The sequence below is a fragment of the Nansenia antarctica genome (assembly GCF_963989245.1).
Source record: "Nansenia antarctica genome assembly, chromosome: 1".
NCBI lineage: Eukaryota > Metazoa > Chordata > Actinopteri > Argentiniformes > Microstomatidae > Nansenia > Nansenia antarctica.
The window spans coordinates 20,947,184-20,966,916 of NC_137674.1; the positions used below are offsets into that span (position 1 = coordinate 20,947,184).

Below are 19,733 nucleotides of genomic sequence, written 5' to 3' on the forward strand. Positions count from 1 at the left end.
CATGCAGCAACCTGATTGAAATAAACATGCAGTTGGGGGCGACCCCTGCCCCTACACCAGACAAGCATCATGTTCAAGATGTGCCCCCTACCCCCATGATAGCTTGTCATATTAAAAACCAGGTGCTGTCATAGTTGTTTTAACACCCTAGCCTGAAGGTAATATGGTATCTGTTAATACCATGGATTTAGCAGCAAAAGCTATTGCAGCATAACATTTACATATCACTAAAAAATTATGTAATTACAAAAATAAAGACCTACAAATTGAAAGCAAAAGAAAAATCTGATTGAGCTTATGAGGTATTAATAATAATATTCTCAGAGTCAAAATGGAAAGCAAATATACAGTAGCCTTGTTATTTCATTCTGGGCATCTATGGCCCACACTGCTGGATAGTTAACATTTTGCTACATCTTATGCCACCTATTTTGTATTCCTGTATGCATTAATTTCATTTGCCTTTGGTAATATATTTTTTTACTAGGGCCAATATCCTACCATGATTTAAGTGCATGCTCCTTTCACATAGACTTGAATTATCTATCTATATAAAACATAAAACTAAAATATATATATACTTTTTAAATATGGTCTCACCTCTGCTCAGTGGGATCCTACAGGTGACGCTGAGCCACCCAGGAAATGGAACGGGGGAGTTACAAATAATTAGGGTTCTGCTAACATTCCATCCCATGTGTGTTTAGTGAGTTTTTGTGCCAAAGTGCAAATTCTAAGCTGATAGACTTTCGCGATTCATTCTCCTCTTCCCTCCCTCCCCCCCACTCCCCCCATCCATATTGAGAGGGTATACACTGGACAATGAGTTCAGAGCGATACAGTTGGAAAAGAAAGACCAATGTATTTGTAGTTCTCCTCTTGGCTGTTGTTGAGGTGGTGGGGGAGCAGAGCAGTTTAGTGAGGGGTGCAGCCCTGTCCCGGAGAGGGGAGGGGGGGGGGGGGGCACCGGGACAGGTCTCATCCTCACCGCCTCAGCTCCAGCGGAAGGACACATGTCGAGGGCGATCCCCCCCCTCCTTCACAAGTGGCTTGTGGAACTCTCGGCCGGCCCTGGAGTGGATACTGGCCCAGCAGTACTCACAGTAGTACTGCAGGCAGGTGACATTGGCACAGAAGAAGGGGGCAAACTTCCCCCCACAGCGTGCCCCCTGGCATTCATCACACATCTGGTCATCCAGAACGTATGGCTTCACCTCCACCTAAGGTCAAAGAAAGGAGACATTTTAACTAATAAACCCATAGTACTGGCATTAGGACCAGGGTGAACTCAAACTTGAGGTTTGTCTGTTACTATTCAAACTGCCATTTTGTTAAAGGTGGAGCATTCCGTTTTTGGCTTTGTGGCCACACAGACTTTCTTTTTAAATGGCAAACATGGAAACAAACAAAACGTCAAAATGGCAGGTAGAGGCCAGCGCTCGACCTCCACCAGTTTCTTAAAGAGCAATTTGATAAAGAACGTTTAGTGAAGAGCACCGTGTTGGTTCACAAGCATCTGAGGGGCCAGACAACAAGACCAGTGTTTCCATGGAGACGCCTCAGTATGCAAACAGGCTCAATCCATCCCAGGACCAGGAGGTGTAACAGCACCTGTCTGAGATCTACTCAACAGTAGCCGATGTCCAGAACTACAAACAAGGACGTTGGCCAGATCGCAAATGAAGAAAAAACAAACTGCCGCTCAGGCTATTAAATGGCATGGTCTCCTCCTCCGTAGATGATCATCTGAATCTGAGATCACTGCTAATCATTTAGTTCATCATTAGGACACTCCAAAGACCCGTTCACACTTATTGGAACGATTGTGATCCTGGAGGGAAAGAAGAAGACTGTGCTAACAGGATGTAGACGGACAGCAGTGAGCTTCTAAACCACAGGCATGAACATTAGCTAGCTGATAGCCCAATTAGCCTGATAGCACCCCCCCCCCCCCCAAGTGCCCCTCAAGGCTGTGGGCTTGTATAAAGCTTCTAGAAGATATTTCCCCTCACACCACCTTCGTGGATAAGGGCTAATGAGGGGCAGCAATGCCGAGCTCTAATCTCTAAGCCCATTGCCTCATTACTGGTGTCAGCAGAGCGGTTCTGGTCCAACATGAGACAGAGCTCAGAGAGTGTCTGTCAGAGCCCCCAGGGCTCTGGTCACAATAAGACAGCGCCTTTGGCTTCAGATGATGACAGTCCAGAGGAAGTGTGGACGTCTCTGCCAGCCAGACAGACAGACAGACAGACAGACTAGCCTTCCTGGCAGACGACCAGTCTTGGTTGGTCATGATCGGCCAGGCGCTATATAGACTAGTTTAGTCCCAAAATAGCCAGGCAGCAGCACTCACTTAAAGTAGATACATGTATAAGGAACTCCTATAATTAAACATCCACCATGTCTGCAACCTAAAAACATCTGTCAGCCCTCCAACAGCTAAATGCTATGATGATTACACAGCCAGCTTTGTTTCCACAGACCAGGGCTCCCTGGATTGTAGGTTTGCACTGTAATGGTCGGATGGAAACCGATGTATAATGACTGCTCTGATGTATGGGAGAGATGCAGAGTTCAAATCATAGAAAACACTACAGGCAAGGTAACCATGGCAACCACGGTTATCTGCGCTAAATCTCTCTTCCAGCTACACAGACTTAAGGGAAAGCCCCGAAGTGATCGTCCAGGGGAACACAGAGCATCGTTCTCACTCACCCTTTTGTCGATGTCGTTGTGCTGCAGCTGAACGAATCGGGCGCTGATGGCAGCGATGTAGCTCTGCTGATTGGAGAAGGCCACACGGCCCGCCCCCTTGGGGTACTTGAGCTCTGGGTCTGTGTCGATGCCTGCGTAGCACACCCCCCCATACAGCCGATCCATGATCATCGCCAGCTCCACTTGAGGGGGGGAGAGGAAAAGAAAGAGACAGAGATAGAGAGAGAGAACTTATTATGAGAAAAAAAGTTCAACTTGTCTTTTAAGAGGCAGTTGCCCCTTTTTTTTGTGGTAGCGAAGTTCTGAATTGATGGGTGGTAGCTTGCGTTAAATTGACGGCAAAAGTGTGGCCCCCTCTAGTGGTTGTGGCCCTAAACAACCACATAGACTGTTTATGCCAGCAGCTATCCCTGGACTGACCTTCTTTAAAGTGTTGATGAAACTGGTGATTAGTACAGGTCACAATGAAGACCGCCTGTGATGTTGGTCCCAAGCACAGAAAGACTACACCACCCACCAGCCCTTGTAGCAATATTTAACATCACCACCAGTTAGCTCGAATCTTAATGGAAATAAAGTGATTGCTTTTTAACAGGCATAACTTTGATTACAACCTACAGTCTCTAAAGTCAGTGGCAGTCAAAACAATTACACCCCCCCCCCCCTCTCATCAGAGGACCCAATAACCTTGTTTGGTGTATTTGTTTTTACAGATTTTACATATCGGTCCTTTCTGTTTCCTCCATAAGTATTTGTCTTCATTTAGCTCTATAAAGAAACAGTTTGGATTTGATTTTAGATTTTTTAAATGAAAGTAGTAAGTAGGGGTGATCCGTGATCCGTACGGATCGCCCCCCACGGTTCGGCAGGCATGTGTACCGCGGATCAGTTGCGAAATTTAACCATTTTATATATATATATTTTTTTTTTTTTAAAACATTCAAGATGACTGGTCATATATATATACTGTATATATATATATATATATATATATGACCAGTCATCTTGAATGTTGTTTTTTTGTTTCACACAATAAAAGTGGTGTTTTTACAGAATTCAAGGAAAAAGCAGGTTTTATATTAAAAATATATGTTTTGTGTTGATCCAAAAAATTATCTGATCCGTGACTCAGAAACCGCGACACGATCCGATCTGTGAGTTAGGTGATCCGTTACACCCCTAGTAGTAAGCAGATGTTAAAATGACGGGTGCTCAGCTTTAATTCAATGTTTACTTTTTTCTAATTGGTTTCACCATCTAGAAATTGCAACCCTTTTTATACATAGCACCCCCTAATTTAGTGAACGTTTTATTTAAATGTGTGGTAGTAAGTTCATTTCTATCTTTGGGGATATGAATACCAAGTATGTCCACTGCTCCATCAGCCCATTTCATCAGTAAACTGCATGGTAATAAACATACTATATTACATTGTTTCTAATTAGGTTTCAGACTAGAGTTGTCCAAGTCTTATCATAGTAAGACCTAGCAGTGATCTGCATTGTGAGTCATCTGCATACATGTTTGTGCTTAAGCCCTGAATATCTAAACTCTTGATCATAATATTGCATCTTGGATTGAATTTTAGTTGCTAGCATTTCATTGGCCGTAACAAACACATGTAGTGACAAAAGATCTCCTTGTTTAACACCTGAGACACTTTCTGACAAGTATCCATTATTCATTCTTTTTCATCTGGGGTTGCCATGTCACCATTCTCATTATTTTTTGTAGACATTGTGTAGATATCTATTAAATATATTTTAAAGTCAGGTTGTAACACAACAGAATATCTATTCAATCTATTTTAAAGTCAGGTTGTAACAACAACATATCTATTAAATCTATTTTAAAGTCAGGTTGTAACACAACACAATATCTATTAAATCTATTTTTAAGTCAGATTGTAACACAACACAATATCTATTAAATCTATTTTAAAGTCAGGTTGTAACACAACACAATATCTATTAAATCTATTTTAAAGTCAGGTTGTAACACAACATCTATTAAATCTATTTTAAAGTCAGGTTGTAACACAATATCTATAAAATCTATTTTAAAGTCAGGTTGTAACACAACATCTATTAAATCTATTTTAAAGTCAGGTTGTAACACAATATCTATAAAATCTATTTTAAAGTCAGGTTGTAACACAACACAATATCTATTCAATTTATTTTAAAGTCAGGTTGTAACAACAACATATCTATTAAATCTATTTTAAAGTCAGGTTGTAACACAACACAATATCTATTAAATATATTTTAAAGTCAGGTTGTAACACAATATCTATTAAATATATTTTTAAGTCAGGTTGTAACACAACAAAATGGGGAAAAAGTCCATGGGCGTGAATACGTACCGAACACTAACTTTTTATTTTTGCGTTGCAACACTGTGGACTAAGATGGTCCAGGTTTGTTTTAAATAGACTAGGCCTATTTGTGTTCCAATCCACCAATTTAGAAAATCCCCTACCTGCACGTAGGGGCCGAGGGACGCCCCCCACAAAGATGGTCTTGCGGGGGTCCAGAGGCTGGGAGCCGTCCATCACAAAGTCACTGTCACTCAGGTTCCAGGGCCGGATTTGGACCTGAACCAGAGAGGCTCGTTAGTGAAGAACTCAAGTGTGTGACGACTCTAGATTGATACTAGATTTGAACTCTAGGTGTGTGACGACTCTAGATTGATACTAGATTTGAACTCTAGGTGTGTGATGACTAGATTGATACTAGATTTGAACTCTAGGTGTGTGATGACTCTAGATTGATACTAGATTTGAACTTGATTGTTCACTCACTGGCTTGTCCTTGATAGTGGGGCTGGACACACACAGGTAGAGCTTCCCGTCCTCCTCGATGCAGGCGTCGATCAGGGCCTGGACGGAGCTCTCCTCCTGGAACAGCAGGAAGGCGTAGCCTGGGAGGACAGAGGGAAGAGAGAGAACGTGCTGAGTACCTGAGCAGTGTTTCTCCTAAAAGAAAAGAAAACTAAAACCAGACAGGGCACTGAGCTGCTCAGGGTTGTGACTCGGGGGAAACATGGGACACTAGTATGATATCTAGGGGCGGTTGTGGCTCAGGAGGTAGAGCCGCCGTCTAATGAGCGCAAGGTTGGCAGATCGGCGGTTCGAACCCCGGCTGGCCACATGTCAAAGTGTCCTTGGGCAAGACACTGAACCCCAATTTGCTCCCAGTGAGCGGGCCGGCGCCTTGCATGGTAGCTTGACTTTTCTTTCGAAAAATGTGAACACATTTCCGCGTTGTTGACAATCAATGACACGTCGCTAGTCAACTGACACAGCTTGTTTTGTGAGCCTGCTAACAATGTAAAGTAGTGTTGTAGTTAACTAGGTAGCAGTGGGGATTACTCACCCAATCCATTGCGTTGTTGCATTATTTTGGCTTGACTAGAGAGTTTGTGTTGTGATTCAACAACAACATTGAAACGTAGTTCCGTGTTTCAAAAGAAAAGTCTGAACATTTTGATTGGTTGCTGACGTGAGGACCAAACCATCAGACTGTGTCACACACAGTGCAGAGGACTGTCACAGCGACAGGACCACAGCACAGAGGACTGTCACAGCTACAGGACCACAGCACAGAGGCTCTGGTGTAAAAGCAGAGCGCTGCTTTTACAAACACGCAGGAATGTACAACTGTCATGTTTCACTTTCAGCATTCCTGAGAGAACTGCTGCAGATGGGATGGTGAGAAGAGAAAGTGTGTGTGTGTGTGTGTGTGTGTGTGTGTATGTGTGTGTATGAGTTGGCGCATGTGCATGTGTGCTTTCATGACGAGAATAAACAACCGTCCCTGGTCCCCACCAGTGCCTAGTCATCCTGTCATCATCACAAACCTGTGTGCAGACAGACCACCCTAGTGTGCACCCCCACACCACAGCTAGCCTCTTCAGAGTGAACCAGACCCCTACGACGTCTTACACAAACGTCAGAGTTACAGTGACTGGCTGTGGCGCAGGAGGTGGAGCTGCCATCTAATGATCGCAAGGTTGGCAGATTGGCGGTTTGAGCCCCGGCTGGCCACATGTCGAAGTGTCCTTGGGCAAGACACTGAACCCCAGAATTGCTCCCAGTGAGCGGGCCGGCGCCTTGCATGGTAACTTGCCCCCATTGGTGTGTGAATGTGTGAGAACGGGTGAATGAGAGGCCGTTGTAAAGCGCTTTTGGATAAAGGCGCTATATAAGTGCAGTCCATTTACCATTTACAGTGCTTGACAACCCCAGTAGGACTGCCCCCCTCATCCCCCCCCAGCCCTCACGCCTGTGTCCTCCCCCCCCCCCAGCTCCTGACAGATGAGTCCATGTGTATCACTCGTTATGGGCAGAGCATGAGGCTCCGGGGTTCAACGCTACAGCATATGTCAGAATGCAGTTGTTCTAACACACGTAGAGAGCCATGACAACAAAGATATAGCCTGCATCAATATATCACCCTTCTTTAACGGCCGCGTCGGCCGTGACAGCACCGTGACCATGGGGAGGCCTCGGCACCCAGCCAACATGAGGGTGAGAAAAAAGCACACGCAGAGAAAAACACTGTCTGGAAAAAGGAGAGTAAAACAAGATACATTATAATTAACTCTAAATCCACACATGCCACCACCCTGTGGAACGCATCATTATCTGTCAAAATGGCAGTACCCTAGCCCCCCCCCCAAAAAAACAAAACATTAACTACTATAAACCACATTTTCAGTTAAAAAGAAGCACATATCGCTTCTACCACCATATTAAAAACACTACAGTATGTCTTATCCAGCTCCGGCCCTGTGCTGTTAGTTCACTTCTACCCAACTATTTCTACATCCAACATGTTAGTTCACTTCTACCCAACTCCTTCTCAATCCAACATGTTAGTTCACTTCTACCCAACTCCTTCTCTCTCCTTCTCAATCCAACATGGGGAAAACACAATTAGGAGAATAATGGGAACCAGCTAGTGGGCATCATCAATTTGCCTCATAACCTCAGAATAGAAAACACAAATATAGGCTCTGCACAGTTCTCGTCTGACTGCTATTACATAAAGAGGGTTTGTCATTGGGCAGAGGGGGGGGGGGGGGGGGGGGGGCAGGATCATGTGGTTTAACACTCGCATCCCCTTAGAAATGACTGCACTCTCAGAAACGGTATGAAAAGGCAAAGCCAGCCAGGGGCGCAGTCAGAGAACAGCGTGTTCTGTCCCAGAGCAGGAGAGAGAGAGAGAGAGAGAGAGAGAGAGAGAGAGAGAGAAAGAGAGAGAGAGAGAGAAAGTAAGAGAGAGAGAAAGAGAGAGAGAGGGAGAGAGAGAAATCGGAGAGAAAGAAAGAGAAACACTCTGAAACAGCATGAATGACCTCCATAAAAACAAACGGATGGACTGAGGAAAGAAAAAGAAAAAAGAGTGAGAAGGAGGAGAGAAAGAGAAATGGTGGGTAGTGTCGATTAACAGAGTTAGGGGGTGACAACATTTAGGGAAGGGGCTACCAGCTAAAAGGAAGAGGCAGTTCTTGGCTTTCAGAGCTGGAACAACATGTTCTCACCATGAGTCAAAGTACCATATTGGATTAACCTGTGTCACCAACTCCAAGGCTGTTAAAATTACATCTCTTACACACATACACAGACACACACACACACACGATGCCATCCGTTATGCAGTACAGAGAATTCCTGGGCTACAGAACAGTGCTAGCTCCGTATGTAAGAACACACATCCAACTTCAGTAGCCGTAGAGAAGACTCGACCGGCCTCGAGATTCAGCCTGTGCCCGACTTTTTTCCAGGCAGCCTTCCGCAGTGCAGGGGCTTACTCTCGGGGAGGAGAGGAGAGCACAGATCTGCAGTGGTTCGTGCCTGAGATTTAGAGCTTTGCTGCTCAGCTCCCAACTGCGAGGCAGGAGGAGAAAACATTTCACTAGCAGCATTTTCAGCTGTGAAAAAAAAAAATCTGTTTACAGATAAAAGACTGGAAGATTACCTCATGGTCCAACAGCCAAGGTCAAGGACTGGTCAAGGACTGCCTGCCCACCCTCTGCCCCTACATGGTGGACATTATTAATGCCTCTCTGGTACAGTCCCCATCAGCTTCAAAACTGCCTCAGTCACCCCTATCCTCAAAAAGCCTGGTCTGGACCCTGATGACCTTCACAACCACCGGCCGACCTCCAACCTTCCTTTCCTCAGTAAAACTCTGGAATGAGTAGCCAACTCTACCACAGCACGGAGACCGCCCTCATCAAGATCATCAACGATCTCTTCATTGCTGCTGACTCTGGCCGCATCAGCATCCTCATACTCTTGGACCTCTCTGCAGCTTTCGACACTGTCTCCCACACCATCCTCCTCAACCACCTATCTGACCTCCTAGGTGTCACTGGCACAGCCAATCCTACCTCTCCAACAGGGAACAGGTTGTTACCATAAATGGCTCGAGTTCCCCCCCAGCCCCAGTCAATCATGGTGTGCCTCAAGGCTCTGTGCTTGGACCCCTCCTGTTCACCATCTACATGCTACCCCTCGGCCAGATCATCCGCCATCACGGCCTCAACTACCACTTCTATGCTGATGATACTCAAATCTATCTCAGCACCACTCCATCCTCTCAGCTCCCCCCTCAGTCCCTGGTCAACTGCCTGCACAAAATAAAAACTAAGAAAACTGGAACCTCTGGAAGGTTGGCGACTTCATCCTCGAGGTTGACTGATGCTCCATCTCCCGATGTCCGCAACCTGGGTGTCATCTTTGACTCCACCCTCTCCTTCCAAAACCACATCAGGTCCGTCATGAAATCTGACTTCTTCCACCTAAGGAACATTACCAGACTCTGACAGTCACTCTCAGAGTTTGAAACCCTGGTTCATGCGTTTGTCACCTCCCGTCTGGACTATTGGGGTACCCAACAAAACCCTGGACAGGCTCCAGTATGTCCAAAACTCTGCTGCCAGGGTTCTCACGCACACAAAGCCGTGACAGCACATCACCCCCACCCTCATCCACCTCCACTGGCTTCCGGTCCCGCATCTCATCCAAAATCCTCCTCCTCACCTACAAGTCCCTCCATGCCCATGCCATGCCCCCCAGTACTTATCCGACCTCCTCCGCCCACATGCCTCTCCCTGAAACCTGCGGTCCTCAGACTCAGGCCTGCTTGCCACCCCCTGCACCAACCTGCGAACCTTCGGGGACAGAGCTTTTAGTGTAGCAGCCCCCCAACCTCTGGAACACTCGCCCTGCGGTGATGCGCAACATCCCCACCCTGGACGCCTTTAAAATGGCCCTCAAGTCCCATCTGTTCACCAAGGCCTTCGGCCTCTAGTTCTGTTGTTTGTCTGACTGTTTTTGTTTTCTTTCCTTGTATCTCTGTAAAGCGACCTTGGGTACCCTGAAAGGCGCTATATAAACTAAATAAGTTATTATTATTGTTGTGAAGGCCCACAGTTTAGTGCCAGTTTTAGTTTCCCCAAACCAGCCCTATTTTGCCCCTGGTATTTCCTTTGTTATTTTCTATACTATTCTGTACGTTTTATGAAGGTGTATGTATTATTATTGTACTGTTTATGTATATGTTTGATGACGTAGTATATCCGGGGTGTGTCCGTGACCCGGATGTTAGGTTCGGTGGTGTATATATAAGAGACGGAAGTAGTCCGCGAGTCAGTGTGTGATGAGAAGCAGAACGAGAGAGAAGCAGAACGAGCGAGAAGCAGAACGAGAGAGAGTAACGAGAAGCCGATCTAAGATGGCGGATTCAGCAGCCCGCACACCGTGCAGCAGCTGAAGACGCCAGGAAAGCGATTATTGAGTGTACCACTGTAGCCCGTTTAGTTGTGTTCCCGTTGGACCGCCTTGCCAGCAGCCGGCTGTTCAACGTTGGACCAAGCGAGACGCCAGCTGGACATAATCGTCGCCTCCACGAGCGGACTGCGACCGAACACTGACTCCAGCGGAGCTTCGACGCGGACCACCGGACCTGGGCCCTTCACCTCGTTGTGGACCACGAAGACGGCCCTTTCCCTCCGCGTTGCTACGTCACCCCCCCCTTTCGTCGGCTAACTTCATCGACGCACATGCCATCCAACCAGGCCTCAACGCGCACCACAGCCCTGGACTATAAGCCTGTTCAGGCCAGAGACTATGAGTGAGTGATTGAGTGTGTGTGTGGCCGGCGGGGAGGGAATGTATATTTGGGGATGTATACATCAGTCATGTATAATAAATGTGTTGTTCATATGTGATACCGTTACCGTGTGTTAGTTGTTTGTATGCTGATGCTAAGTACAAAGCTAATGCTAATGCTAGTTCCAATGCTAAATGCTAATGCTAATTACAAGGCTAATGCTAATGCTAGTTCCCATGCTAATGCTAACGATAGTAACTGCTAGTCTAACGGTTTGCTGGCGCCCCCTGCCTGTATCCTCCTACACTGCCTATTTAGCTCCATTAGTTAGATAACCAGCCCCTTCCTAAATTATACAGTCCTTTTCAGCTACTCCCTGGTTACAATTGGTCCTTCGAGCCGGATCGGTAGTGTAGTGATAGCATGGCTGAGCGCAGCCAACCAGACCAGACAGTTACCCCCCCTTCTCCGCCCCCTGAGCCAGAGCCACGACCACAGAGAGTCCCGCGGTTGCCTCCGAGGTTACAGGAGTATGAGCTTGAGCTCGAAAGCTCACTGAGTGGTAGCGAGGAGCGCACTCCACGGGATACAGTGGTCGGAGAGGCCGAGGTGTCCGCCGGCGCGCGGGTGGCTAGCACTGAGACAGCCCTCAAAGAGCACCAGCCTGAGGATGAGATGGCAGAACCGCAGGGTTTTGCCGTGGAAACGGAACAACAGGAAGGAGAGGCCCGGTCCGACAGCGCCTGCGGGCGGAAGAGGGAGGGCCTCAGCCTTAACGATCTGCCTCCCAGTACGGCGCGCTCGAGACCTAGCTCCTGCCGCTCAGTGGCTTCCTACCGGTCCAGGGTTTCCGTGGGCAGTTCTGCCTCTGGGGCGGATAGCCTGCACTCCAGAGGGAGTAGTGCCGCGCTGTCCGAATATATGCGCCAACAGGCCGAGATGGCGTTAGAGCGGGAGCGCCAACAGGCCGAGATGGCGTTAGAGCGGGAACGAATCCAGTTCGAGCGTGAACGCCTCCAGCGCCAGGAGGCGCTAGAACGTGAACGCTTCCAGATGGAGCGCGACCGCCTCCAGATGAACGGAGCGGAACGTGCGGCGGAGAGACAGCGCCAGGAGGCGTTAGAGAGGGAACGCATCCAGTACGAGCGCGAGCGCCTCCAGATGGAGGGGGCGGAACGCGCGGCGGAGAGGCAGATGGCGAGAGAGCAACTGCACGCAGAGAAGATGGAGGAAATGATGCAGACCATGCGCGACGTGTGCATCAGCAGAACTCCGTCGGCCCGTAGCTCCAGAGCATCATCCGCACGGCCCTCTCGAGTGCCATCTCCTGAACCCCCCGCCGATGGCTCCATGACCCCCGCCATGACTGTCCAACTACAGGCCCAGCTGACCACCTGGAAGGAAGAGGACCAGGGACCCGACCGCTACGCGGCCCAGAGGGAGCCAGCGTCGCTGCCCGGGAGGGGAGCCATCCCCCAAGAGCGTAGCACACCCCTAGGTCCTCCAGTGCACCAAAATGCATGCAGGCCGGACACCCAGACCGTCACTCCAGCCCCGATGATCCACTACAGGATGTTCCCCCAGGTGGAGGGACCCAAGTTCCCCTTCTTCAAGGACGAGGACAGGAGCCAGTATGTGGAGCTACGCATCTGCCTAGACACGCTCTTGGACGACTCCTGCTCAGAGTCCTACAAGTATGCGATTCTCCTTCAGCATGTGAGGAACCCCAGAGCCCACAACATGGTACTGGCCCATGCCTCCGCACCGACACCTTACACCAGAGCGCTCGCTGACTTGGATGCCCGCTACGGTCGTCCCTGGAACCACGCCCTTGCTGAACTGCAAGCCCTCGAACAGCAGGCCCCCATCAAGGATGACCGGGCGCTGGATGACTTCGCGCTCCGCGTACACACCTTGGTTGGAATGCTGAAGACGCAGGGCCCAGCTGGCGCCAGCGAGATCAACAGCACCTCCAACGTAGAGCGGCTGCTCCGCAAGATCCCACGCTTCCGGCAGGAGAGGTTCCGGCGGCAGCAGCGCGTTCGTAACCCCGGGAAGTTGGGTCTGAGCATGGCTGCCTTCGCGGAGTTCCTACTGGAGGAAGTGCATGACACCAACGTAGACGCCATGGGTTACGCTGAGCCGAAGAAGGAGAGGGAGAAGGGAGACCGCTGGGACGGGCCGAGCTCGAACAGAGGACGCCCAGTAGGAGTGCTGCACACGGAGGAGGAGCCTCGGAGAGAGAGGACCACCCGACCTGAGGGAAAGGATTCCTCTCAACCCCCTCAAAAGGGACGGAGAGGTCCACCGCCATGTCCGTACTGCCCCAGCGAGCACTGGTTCAATGAGTGCAGTGACTTCAACAACCTGAGTACCGAGGCCAAGCAGAGGTGGCTCGAGGAGCACAAGAGGTGCTGGAACTGTGGGCGCGACCACCTGGCGAAGAACTGCACCTTGAGGAGGAAGTGCAACCGCTGTGAGGAGGTCCACCTCCACATCCTACACGAGGTCTCCCTCGCCAGGTCCACGGAGGGCAACAGAAGCCCTAGGTCCGGTCGCGCACCGGAAGAGGAAACCCCTGTCTACTACCTAGACTCGCCACAGAGCAGCGGCTCCAAGGTTCTACTGAAGGTGGTGAAGGTCCGACTTCACCACAACAACGCTGTGTACGACACGTACGCCGTTCTAGACGACGGGTCGGAACGGACCATCCTTCTCCAGGGGGCAGTGCGCCAGTTGGGGCTCCAAGGGACTGCGGAGAAGCTGACTCTGCGCACGATACGTCGCGACCTTAAAGAGGTCACCGGGGCGAGAATCAACTTCTCTATCTCCCCGGCGGGGCGGCCGTCGGATAGACATCGGCTTCAGAATGTCTTCACCGCCGACCAGCTAGCGCTCTCCCGCTACGACTACCCCCTGGAGAGGTTACGCGCAAGATATCCCCACCTACGGCGAGTAGACCTACACCCGATAGAAGGAGCGGAGCCAACCCTTCTCATCGGCTCGGACAACGCTGACCTGATCGTGTCGCTCCGTCCTCCGCTGAGAGGACCACGAGGCTGCCCGATGGCTGTTAAGACTGCGCTTGGGTGGGCCCTCCAAGGCGCTACCGAGGGGAGAGATAGAGACGGGAGAGCTACGTCATCCCTCCATGTCCGAAGCGAAGAAGCAAACCAACCAACCGGACCGCCTGGAGTGGAATCTATTGCTGCCAGTGCACCTGGAACAGTTAGTACCACAAATGGTTCACCACAGGATGACCAACCAAAGAAGAAGTCTCTGTGGACAGAGCATAAGTCTCTGGATGGGAAGCCTTACTACTACAACTCCCAGACTAAGGAGTCCCGGTGGTGGCGCTACCGTGCCATGGCGGCAACAGCTGTTGCCGAGGAACACCTGCAGGTGGCCATGCACCCTCACGTGGCCGAGGTCAGCATTGACGCACCCGTCAACTCCGTCGAGTACACGTCAGCCATGAAAGTCTCAGCCAGTATTGTAGACGCCTCCAAGGAGGAAAGGCCGGAGTTGGCGAAGAAAACGTACAAGTGGAACCCAAAAGAGGAGGCCAAGCAGGCCTTCAAAGAGCTTCTGAAGGAGAATGGTGGTTCATCCAACGCGTCATGGGAGCAAACCATGAGAATGATCATCAACGACCCACGCTACAGCGCCCTGCCCAAGCTGAGTGAGAAGAAGCAAGCGTTTAAGGCCTACAAGGCTAAGAAGGAGAAGGAACAAGCCAAGCAGCTCAGGAAGAGGAACTGGGAGGCGCTGAAGAGCATTCTGGACAACATGGCCAACGTCACCTACCGCACCACCTGGTCCGAGGCCCAGCAGTACCTGCTGGACGACCCCACCTTCGCTGAGTACGAGGAGCTGCAGAACATGGACAAGGAAGACGCTCTGATCTGCTTCGAGGAGCACATCCGCGCCCTGGAGAAGGAGGAGAAGCAGAAGACTCTGCTGAGGGAGAGAGACAAGATGTCCGAAGGTGCCGTGGTACTGGTGATCGACCAGTCCCTTCCACGCGCCGCCTGGCAGACAGGCAGAGTGACCAAGGTCCTATCACCTCATGCCTCACGCTGCTAGAGCAGCCTAGCCAGTGTGCCTTCTTTAGTTAACTGAAACCGAGGGTTTCATGGGGCGGCTGTTGTGAAGGCCCACAGTTTAGTGCCAGTTTTAGTTTCCCCAAACCAGCCCTATTTTGCCCCTGGTATTTCCTTTGTTATTTTCTATACTATTCTGTACGTTTTATGAAGGTGTATGTATTATTATTGTACTGTTTATGTATATGTTTGATGACGTAGTATATCCGGGGTGTGTCCGTGACCCGGATGTTAGGTTCGGTGGTGTATATATAAGAGACGGAAGTAGTCCGCGAGTCAGTGTGTGATGAGAAGCAGAACGAGAGAGAAGCAGAACGAGCGAGAAGCAGAACGAGAGAGAGTAACGAGAAGCCGATCTAAGATGGCGGATTCAGCAGCCCGCACACCGTGCAGCAGCTGAAGACGCCAGGAAAGCGATTATTGAGTGTACCACTGTAGCCCGTTTAGTTGTGTTCCCGTTGGACCGCCTTGCCAGCAGCCGGCTGTTCAACGTTGGACCAAGCGAGACGCCAGCTGGACATAATCGTCGCCTCCACGAGCGGACTGCGACCGAACACTGACTCCAGCGGAGCTTCGACGCGGACCACCGGACCTGGGCCCTTCACCTCGTTGTGGACCACGAAGACGGCCCTTTCCCTCCGCGTTGCTACGTCACCCCCCCCTTTCGTCGGCTAACTTCATCGACGCACATGCCATCCAACCAGGCCTCAACGCGCACCACAGCCCTGGACTATAAGCCTGTTCAGGCCAGAGACTATGAGTGAGTGATTGAGTGTGTGTGTGGCCGGCGGGGAGGGAATGTATATTTGGGGATGTATACATCAGTCATGTATAATAAATGTGTTGTTCATATGTGATACCGTTACCGTGTGTTAGTTGTTTGTATGCTGATGCTAAGTACAAAGCTAATGCTAATGCTAGTTCCAATGCTAAATGCTAATGCTAATTACAAGGCTAATGCTAATGCTAGTTCCCATGCTAATGCTAACGATAGTAACTGCTAGTCTAACGGTTTGCTGGCGCCCCCTGCCTGTATCCTCCTACACTGCCTATTTAGCTCCATTAGTTAGATAACCAGCCCCTTCCTAAATTATACAGTCCTTTTCAGCTACTCCCTGGTTACAATTATTATTATTATTATTATTATTATTATTAACACTTCACCCCACCAACTACCCAAACATAACCTCACAAAACAACAGAGACCTTTACTCACACACACGTGCATGACCTCACCCTACGACCATGACCTCACCCTACGACCCACCTCATTTACAGACAAACCGTACAGGCTAGATTATCCACAGATTATCTCATGATTAAACAGCTGTGTTCGTTTTCTCTGAAATCGAAATCATGACAGCAAAGAAACAGAAGATTTAGGTTTTAATCGTGTGTGTCAGTTGACAATATATAGAGTCACCTCTCCATCCAGCTAATCTCCTTTTATCCAGGAACTAACCTGTCACCAACAGTCCCACAAGAGGACTCAGAGCCCAGAGAGCAGGACTAGGGGATTAAGAGGAAATGAATCAGAGAATCCTATCTATTATTATCAGCAGATAGGAGAGCAGACCTTGGCAAAGCTCCCTCACAGCATATCAACAAACCCGTATCCACAAATGATCCTCTTCACCCAACACCAGAGAGCCCTGTATGGCATCACTGTAATTAGAAGGAGGAGGGAGGAAGGAATGGAGAGCAGGAGGGGGGGGTGGATGAGGGGAAGAGGGGAGGGGGAGAAAGCAGACAACCCTGAAGGAGTCTGTAATTCTGGTCACTGAAGAAACGGGAGAGGGGCTTGTGAAAAGACAAAACATCTGCTTTCCTTGAAAACAAGTTGCCCTGTCTGTCTCTGCCTTACCCAGCAGCCTGCCTTACCCAGCAGTCTGCCTTACCCCACCTAGTTCACACTTGGGCACATTATCCTAAAAGCAGCCAGTTTAAATCCTAGCAGAGCGGCTCCTCCTCCTCCTCCCTCGATCTCCAATCTTGACTTCAGCCAGGAGAGGGCTGAAGTGAGCAGGTGTGTTGCGGCGCCATGACGACCAATCTCTCTGCCAGTGACATCATGCAGCAGACAGACAGGGTGAGACGCTACAGCCAAACCCCAACTCTGGTACCAGGTGGGAACAGTGCAGTGCCCATCAACTCTGGTACCAGGTGGGAACAGTGCAGGGGCCCATCAACTGACTCCAGATCTAGTCATCAGGGATCAGGCCTGACAGGTCACAGATTTAGCCTCAGTCTGTTCACTGATCTCAGTTCAGAACTTACGGGACCGTGCCCTACACACGAGGCCTATGGGCCACAGCATGAGTCATCCCAGAACCAAATATGGACAGTGTTTCATAATTGTACAGAGACGCATAACTGCTCATTTTAATACAGCGCAGGATGGAAAAGTGACCACCATCTTCCAGTCAGTCAGCTTGGAAGAACATTTAATATGGAGAGATTGATGACCACTTGATGTGAATCCCACATCTGCAAAGCACCAGTTAGAGCCCATGTGAACACACACACACACACTCACTCAGCTCGCTAAGACGCCAAGTTCACACTGACGCATTACGAGTGCGGTGTAAACAAGGGATTTCGTTTCAGCAGTTTTCACACAAGGGGTCCGTGTTTTCAAAGGGAGGGGGAGGGGGCTGTTCAAACACCTAGGTGGCCCTCCAACACCACGCCACATGCGGGCACCGCACTTCACAGCGGAGAGAGGTGGTTTCCTTGTGGCTCACCAGAGACGCCTTTACACGACTAAAAAGGATGCTGAATTTCTCCTCCTGAACTCTGGATATGAGATGTAGGGTCTATGTCTACCACCGGGAAAAAAACACAGGAAAATCTAAAAAATGAGAGGAGGGGAGAAACTGGCAGAGAGTTCCACAGCTTCCCCAGATGCAGCATATTACCATCTGCCTGAGGAATGTCAGCTATTTCCAGCTTGGCTTTAATAGCTTCCCTAATATGACATAGTAGGGCTGTTTGGGGGCTAGCACAGTGACACATGGCCTGGAAGACTATGCTCCTCCGCTATGATCACCTGACCATACGAGACTGAGGGGAGAGGGGAGGGTTGGGAGGAAGCTTTCACACTCTCCAGGTATTCACACAAACACTCTCCAGGTATTCACACAAACACTCTCCAGGTATTCACACAAACACTCTCCAGGTATTCACACAAACACTCTCCGGGTATTCACACAAACACTCTCTGGGTATTCACACTAACACTCTCCCTTCCAAGTGTCCTTCAGGAGCCCGTGGCAGAGTGAGTCTGAGTGACAGATTGAGATTGAGTCTGAGTGACAGAGTGAGTCTGAGTGGCAGAGTGAGTGACAGAGTGAGTCTGAGTGGCAGAGTGAGTCTGAGTGGCAGAGTGAGTGACAGTGAGTGGCAGAGTGACAGAGTGAGTCTGAGTGACAGAGTGAGTCTGAGTGGCAGAGTGAGTGACAGTGAGTGGCAGAGTGAGTGACAGTGAGTGACAGTGAGTGACAGTGAGTGACAGTGAGTGACAGTGAGTGACAGAGTGAGCCTGAGTGACAGAGTGAGCCTGAGTGACAGAGTGAATGGGAGTCTGTGTGAGAGCAAGGAACTGATCGTGTGTGTATCCATTATTTCCATGAGATAACTGCAGACACCTCCACATTCAATTCAATTAAATTCAATTCAACTTTATTCGCCATGTGCAGTGCACTAGGAACATGACTTGGTATTCTCCATGCTGAACAAGCTAGAGTACATACAACAACACAAACACACGACAAACACAAACACAACAAACACGACAAACACGACAACACAAACAATACTCAATATATACAATACAAACACTATATACACTTCCAATATGAGTGAATAAATATACTGTACAACTTGCACAAAAACATGTAAAATGCAAGGTGCAATGATCAGGAGTTATTGAATTATTGGTTTTGGGGAAGAAACTGTTCAAGTGGCCTGATGTTTTTGACCTAATGTCCAGAAGGGAGTGTAGCGCTGTCCAGAAGGGAGTCATTCAAACAAGCTGTGAGCTGGATGTGAGGGGTCAGCCACAATCTTGCGTGCTCTATATAACACATAAGACCTATGTGACTGCTCACGTAACCGCGTGTTAGCATAGCGTAGCTTCTGAGAAGTGACTCGGTCAGTGGTTTGCTCCAGGATCTGCAGTGGAGCGAGGTGGTCTGGGTAGGACCAGGTCAATGCAGTGGAGCGAGGTGGTCTGGGTAGGACCAGGTCAATGCAGAAAGAGGAGAACTAACAGTGAGCGACGACTAACCTGCTTAACTCAGCATTTCTTCCTTGAGAAAAGATGGTTCCAGAAAGAGTGGGAGGAGTCTGTCATTACCTTTAGGTGGGAAATAGGACTTGCTCTCCGCTTTGTGGGGCCAATCCACCACCAGGTGTCCGTAGCGACGGAAACTGTTGGTAATCTCATCTTCAGAAAAGGAAAAAAAGAAAAAAACGAATATGATGTGCATGTAAAACAGGTGATCAAAATAACAAAAAGATATCCATGTCCATTTTCCCTGTTAGGTGCACCATCACAACAAATGCCTAAGAAGTGTTGAGTGTGTCAGTTCAGCGGCTCTACCCTGCAGTAAACATGCCTCCAGACCAGACAGGTTGTATTCACAGGGGTCATTGTGCTGCAGAAACCTATCAATATTTCAAGAGACCATAGCCAGCCTATGCATTGTTCAAACCCTGTGTGTGTAGCTCACCCACACGAGCGCATGCATGCGTGCATGTGTGTGTGTGTGTGTGTGTGTGTGTAATCCTC

General features: G+C 49.2%; 1 protein-coding gene across 4 annotated transcripts in view; it reads right to left on the bottom strand.

Annotated features, from left to right (window-relative positions):
* Positions 1–722: 722 nt before the first annotated feature.
* Positions 723–19,733, bottom strand: part of cpeb3 (cytoplasmic polyadenylation element binding protein 3) — a gene marked incomplete at its 5' end in the record, with an annotated part of 44,034 nt that continues 25,023 nt past the window's right edge. For all 4 annotated transcript variants that reach the window (XM_080550223.1, XM_080550222.1, XM_080550221.1 and 1 more), the window contains 5 exons: positions 723–1,220; positions 2,716–2,897; positions 5,197–5,311; positions 5,519–5,637; positions 19,299–19,388. In XM_080550223.1, coding sequence (XP_080406349.1) covers positions 993–1,220; positions 2,716–2,897; positions 5,197–5,311; positions 5,519–5,637; positions 19,299–19,388 — 734 coding nt within the window. In that variant the 3' untranslated portion in view covers positions 723–992. The remainder of the gene's footprint in view (positions 1,221–2,715; positions 2,898–5,196; positions 5,312–5,518; positions 5,638–19,298; positions 19,389–19,733) is intronic.